We start from the raw sequence: 5867 nt of genomic DNA on the forward strand, positions 1-5867 counted from the left end.
CGAGAGGGCTAGCCATCTTGAAAACCCAGAGGCAGTCGTGGGAACTGTGAGCAGCGGCAGGAGCACGGTTGGCACCTCCCAGGGCTTGCAGGCCCAAGCTGCCCACCGGTCCTCAGCCAAGCCTCCTGCCACCCCTCGACCGCAGCTGCACCCACACCTGACGTCACAGGTGTGTGTCCCTCCACAGTGCAGAGCTGGCGGAGGCACTCCTGAGTTGAAGCGAAGGCAACCGTCCAATTGGCTGCCCAGGTCACCCCTGGAGTGCATGCTTCTGGCCTGAACTGAAATGAAGACGATTCTGTGAGTCTCACGTAACTGGTTACCAGTCTGGCCTCAGCCACTCTGACCGAGATTGGTGCCAGCCGATCCGCTCGAGGGAAGAAAGGGAGGAAAGGAACTGGTTTCACTGCTTTCCCTGGTTCTACCATGGTTTTCCAAGCGCAGGAAATCTTGAGGCACAGAATTTGTTGGACTGTCCCTTCAGGAGTTACCTGTGTGCCCAGAACCTCTCTGGGCTTCAAACAATCCCTCACTCATGATGAGCTGTGATCTCTCATCACGTCTATGAAGCCCAGACAAGGAGAGTGTGTACTGTGTGTATCCACACGTGTATTCACATACACACACGCACATTCAGGGACCGTCCCACAGAGGGCAGACTTGCTCTTCACGTCCTGGGGCAAGGCCAAGGCCATCACGTGTGAGGACGCCCAGCGCCATGCTTGGTTTCTTGGTTATTCACATGCTAGCTTGGTGTCAAAGCTAGAGAGCCCGATGGCAAAGGCCTGCAGGGCACACAGAGGGTAGTTGTAGTCCAGTGTGAACACGTCATCTGCCACACGCCCAAACTGCATGACTATATAGTCAGCTGGAAACAGAAGAGATCACGGCATCAGAAGATAACGTGGCTGTACTGGGGGACACCTATTTATGACACAGAAAGAATCCAGCAAATAGGCGAGTTAATCACCAGATCTCTTTAAAATGAGAAACTTTTATTATTATTTTTGAGCAGGAGTCTCACTGTCACCCAGGCTGGAGTGCAGTGGCACACTCACAGCCACTGTAGTCTCGACCTGCTGGGCTCCAGCGATCCTTCCACCTCAGCCTTCCAAGGAGCTGGAACTACAGGCACGCCACCATGCCTGGCTAATTTTGGATTTATTGTAGAGACGAGGTCTCGCCATGTTGCCCAGGCTGGTCTTGAACCCCTAAGCTCAGGCAATCCTCTCACCTTGGCCTCCCAAAGTGCTGGAATTACAGGCATGAGCCACTGCACCTGGCTAAAAGTGAGAAACTTTTTTTTTTTGAGTTGGAGTCTCACTCTGTTGCCCAGACTGGAGTGCAGTGGCCACTTCCAGCCACTGCAGCCTTGACCTGCTGGACTCTGGCGATCCTTCCACCTCAGCCTTTTGAGTAGCTGGAATTACAGGCATGTGCTACCACGCCCAACTGACTTTTTGATTCATTGTAGAGATGAGGTCTCGCTGCCCAGGCAGGTCTTGAACCTGCGGGCTCAGGCAATCCACTCACCTCAGCCTCCCAAAGGCACGGGATTACAGGCTGAGCCACCGAGCCCGGCTGAGAAACTTTTTTTAAAAAACAAACTTTTAAAGGATGAACCAAGGCATTAGCAAGGCTGCCTGCGACCATCCCCATCCTGTCTGCTGCAGGGACAGGAGCCCATTCCCGAGTAGCCAGAAGGGGGAGAGGAGGGAATGTCAAGGGCAGTCTGCTGGGAAGGGCACAGCTCCACGGGCTGGAGTCACCAAGGAGTCTGGCCGGGGTCGCCTGCCGCTGCTCCCAGGACAGCATGACCCAGGCTCTCTGATTCGCCCCAGCCTGTCCCCCACCCGCCTCCACACAGTGGCTTCCGAGTTCTCCTCTCCAACAGGAGTTTTGCCTTTCCAGAGAGATCACTTTTTTCTCAAGCCATGCTCTCCTGACTATCCCTTCCTGTGAGGTTCAGGAAAGGCGCCTTTCCCCATCTCGGAAGAGCCTCTTTGCCCCCAGGCCCACCCCACCCTTCCTGCAGGCTCACGGTCACTTTCGTGGACGATCTGAAAGTTCTTCACGGACGCCTGGCTGACCCGGCCGTGGAAGTTAAGGACGTAGGACTGAGTGTCAGCATTCCAGACGGGGGCCTTGTTGTGCAGTTCGATCAGGTTTTCCATGGCTTTGTTTTGCCATCTCGAAAGCAAGCTCTCGTTGTCCTGCCGGAAGGGAACACCACTGCTTTGTAAGGGAACCCTAAGAACTCATTCATTCCGCACTCTGTGAGGCAGAAGGTGGACTAGCGGGCTGCAGTGTCACCACCTATATTGCACCTGACTCTAAATGCCCATAACCCTTGTTGCAGTCTTTTGTTATAAAGTTAGAACCTTCCCCACCTTTCTGACAATGGGTCTTTTTTTTTTTTTTAATCGGAGTCTCACTCTGTCACCCAGGCTAGAGTGCAGTGGCACACTCACAGCCACCATAGCCTTGATCTGCTGGGCTCAGGTGATCCGTCCACCTCAGCCTTCCAAGTAGCCAAAACCATAGGCATGTGCCACACCACGTCTGGCTAATTTTTGTACTTGATGTAGAGACAAGGTCTCACCGTGTTGCCCATGCTGGTCTTGAATCCCTGGGCTCAAGCAATCCACTCACCTCTGCTTCCCAAACTGCTGGATTTACAGGTGTGAGCCACCACACCTAACTTGGCAGTGGATCTTAAGACCCTCTCCAGGAAAGGCCCTGCTCTATACCCTGGGGAAGGAAGCTTCCATCAAAACCCAAGGCCAGGCTCGGTGGCTCAGCCTGTAATCCCAGCACTTTGGGAGGCCGAGGCAAGCAGACTGCCTGAGCCCATGGGTTCAAGACCCACCCGGGCAACTTGGCGAGACCTCATCTCTACAATAAATCAAAATTAGCTGGGCGTGGTCGCGGGCATCTGTGGTTCTGGCTACTTGGAAGGCTGAGGCAGAAGGATTGCCGGAACCCAGCAGGTCAAGGCTGCGGTGGCCGGGAGCTGCCACTGCACTCCAACCTGGGCAACGGAGCCCTGGAGGATGGCACCCGAGGAGGGTGTGGCAGCATCAAGCCCCACCCCTACGCCTTGCCTACTGGCTTACGATAAATCGTGAATATGTTTCCCTGCGCTCTCCGTGAGCCCCTCCAGCAACTCAAACCCAAAGGAGGGGTTGTGTGAACCCCATCTCGACACCAGTCAGTCAGCAGTTCCCGAGGCCGGGGCTCGTGACTAGTGTGTGAAGGGTCTTGTGGGACTGTGCCCTCACCCTGTGGGATCTCACGCTCTCTTCAACGGTGCCAGAACTGATCTGGAGGAGGCCTGGCTGGCGTCCACTGCTTGGTATGTGGGGAAGACCCCCCCACACCTGGTCACAGATGTCTTTCGTGTTGATGATTACTGTGGTGGAGATGTGAGAGCGAGGGAAAACATAGCTCGAGAGAGTCCTTCCCAAATTGGAATATCCTCCATTTGAAAAGGGACGAAACAGAAGCAGAGAATGAAAGCAAAAAATCAAGCCAGGTTTTCAAATTCTATGCATTATGCAACACTTGTCTCTGCATTGACAAGTGGTTTCAACGTCTTGAGCGGGACCCTGCTAGTGCACTGTCCTGAGGCCCTGAGACTGGCCCTCCTGAGGACAGGGATGGCCAGCCTCCAGCTGGGGAGTCTAGGAGAATCAATTCCAAACTGGATTCATCTCTCCACACTAGATTACTATCTTCTGAAAGAGTCCTCTGCAGATTAACTTGGTTTTTACTCACATTTTGTGGCTGAAATGAGACGCGTTCATGATTCATGTTCATCCCTGGGATGATCACAGACATTTTCCTAGGGCCTTTAAACCCAAGCACATTTGTTTCCTGGAAGACAGGAAAACAAGGCAGAGCTTAAAAACAGAACGGAAAAAGAAAGCACGTTGTGTTATAATACGCGGCTTTCTCGGGCATGTAAAATGCTGACAATGTCAAGAGTACCAAAACACGATTTATTGCCTTGCTGTAGGTAAACAGAGAATCAAAACCTAGAACTTAATGTTATACCTCTTTTTAAACTGCGAACACCTGCATTTAGAGAAGATTCTCTTGGCTTGACACTTTATTCCTTCTTGAGTCTTAAGTGGAATTTGAGACAACGGTGAACAAACTGTCCAACTTGCTAGCATTAACAAACACTTCCCAGTGAGGGCGCGACATGCTATGATGCACAGTGGGAATAAGTTTAAGTATAAATAGGGCCTGTATCAGCCTTTAAAAATGCCCACCACGTCAGGCAGACTATACGAATGTATGCATAAACACATTAAATAGACGTGTGTGTGTGTGTGTGTGTGTGTGTGTGTGTGTGTGTGTGTGTGTGTGTGTCTGCGTGTAGAGAAAGATGCTATGTCATCAAGTGTCTCTCAGCACTTCGAGGAAATCTCATGGAAGTCAAATGATGAGATTAGTTCCAACAAGAAAGGCTGAGTCTCTAGAATCAAAGCAACAACAGAGGTGGGTCGCTTCCTTCTTGCCACTTTTAGCCAGCATCTCCTCGACGACCTGCTGCGAGCTGGGCTGTGTGCTGGTGCGGATGCAGGAGGGAATCAGAGTTCCTAAGCGCCTACACACTGGTGGGGAAGGTGGCCAAACAAGTAGTCCCAAGTACAGCCTGTGGGTTACAAAGGCCACAGGGAAAGACATGCCACGACATCTAGTAGGACACACCAGGAGAGACTCTGATCAGGTAGAAGGAAAGCAGGGAGAGAGGGAAACTCTTCAGCAGGGAAGATGATTGTGTCTGGACAAGGGAGTGGCAGAGAGGCTGCTGGGCCATAGGATGGGAAGGGGGAGAGCCACTGAGTCCAAAAGAAAAGGCTGGGAACGTGCTGCGCCACTATTCTGCACTCAGCGAGCAGTCACGGAAAGCTCTAAAACAGAACAAAAGGACTAACTGTTGCCATCTTAGGAAAATTTATTTGACAACAGAATAGAATGAACTTGACCATCCTTAGGTCTTTCCTGGGTGTGAAACAAAATGAAAAAGAAGAATAAAACAGTAACAATAAAAAGGAAAAAGTGAAATATAAAATGGAAAAATAGCCAGGCACAGTGACTCGTAGGTATGAGTCACTGTGCCTGGCTATGAGTCACTTTGGGAGGTGGAGGTGAGAAGATTGCCTGAGTTCAGGGATTCGAGACCAGCCTGGGCAACCTGGCGAGACCTCGTCTCTAAAATAAATGAAAATTAGCCAGGCATAGTAGTGCACAACTGTGATTCCAGCTACTTGGGAAGGCCAAGGTGGAAGGATCACTTGAGCCCAGCAGGTAGAGGCTGCAGTGGCCATGAGGATACCACTGCACTCCAGCCTGGGCAACAGAGACTTCTACTAAACAAACAAAAAAAAGTAAGTAAATTAATTAAAAAATAGAAAAAAAGTCGAGCTCGGTGGCTCAACCTGTAATCCCGCGCTTTGGGAGGCTGAGGTGAGTGGAATGCCTGAGCCCGTGGGTTTGAGACCCGTCTGGGCAACTTGGCGAGACCTCATCTCTACAATAAAATCAAAAAATGAGCCGGGTGTGGTAGTGCACACCTGTAGTTCCAGCTACTTGGAAGGCTGAAGCAGAAGGATCGCCGGAGCCCAGCAGGTCGAGGCTGTGGTGGCCGGGAGTGTGCCAATGCACTCCAGTCTGGGTGACAGAGTAAGACTCCAACTCAAAAAAAAAACTCAGCCTATAATCCCGCGCCTTGGGAGGCTGAGGTGAGTGGATTGCCTGAGCCCGCGGGTTCGAGACCCGCCTGGGCAACTTGGCGAGACCTCATCTCTACAATAAATAAAAAATGAGCCGGGCATGGTAGCACGCCTGATCGGAGT

The 5867-nt window shown here is 51.7% G+C and overlaps 1 protein-coding gene across 1 annotated transcript; it reads right to left on the reverse strand.

The window, feature by feature from the left end:
* Positions 1 to 734: 734 nt before the first annotated feature.
* LOC103254985 (tubby-related protein 3-like) lies at positions 735 to 3852 on the reverse strand. Its single transcript, XM_008052963.2, has 3 exons — positions 3778 to 3852; positions 2042 to 2213; positions 735 to 868 (listed from the first exon to the last, which is right to left on the reverse strand). Exons 1-3 carry the CDS (start codon positions 3838 to 3840, stop codon positions 735 to 737), a joined length of 369 nt encoding a protein of 122 aa, XP_008051154.2. The 5' UTR covers positions 3841 to 3852.
* Between the last annotated feature and the right edge of the window lie 2015 nt (positions 3853 to 5867).

This window comes from Carlito syrichta, unplaced genomic scaffold (assembly GCF_000164805.1).
Source record: "Carlito syrichta isolate Samal-C Ts95f unplaced genomic scaffold, Tarsius_syrichta-2.0.1 Scaffold287725, whole genome shotgun sequence".
Lineage (NCBI taxonomy): Eukaryota > Metazoa > Chordata > Mammalia > Primates > Tarsiidae > Carlito > Carlito syrichta.

What these genes read in the sequence shown, in the direction of transcription:
- LOC103254985 (XM_008052963.2), bottom strand. Translation starts at nt 3,840, where the DNA reads ATGTCTGTGATCATCCCAGGGATGAACATGAATCATGAACGCGTCTCA. An exon ending in TCTCATTTCAGCCACAAAAT is followed by an intron (nt 2,214 to 3,777) that starts GTGAGTAAAAAC and finishes CCCTTCCGGCAG; the next exon opens with GACAACGAGAGCTTGCTTTC. An exon ending in GATCGTCCACGAAAGTGACC is followed by an intron (nt 869 to 2,041) that starts GTGAGCCTGCAG and finishes TTCTGTTTCCAG; the next exon opens with CTGACTATATAGTCATGCAG.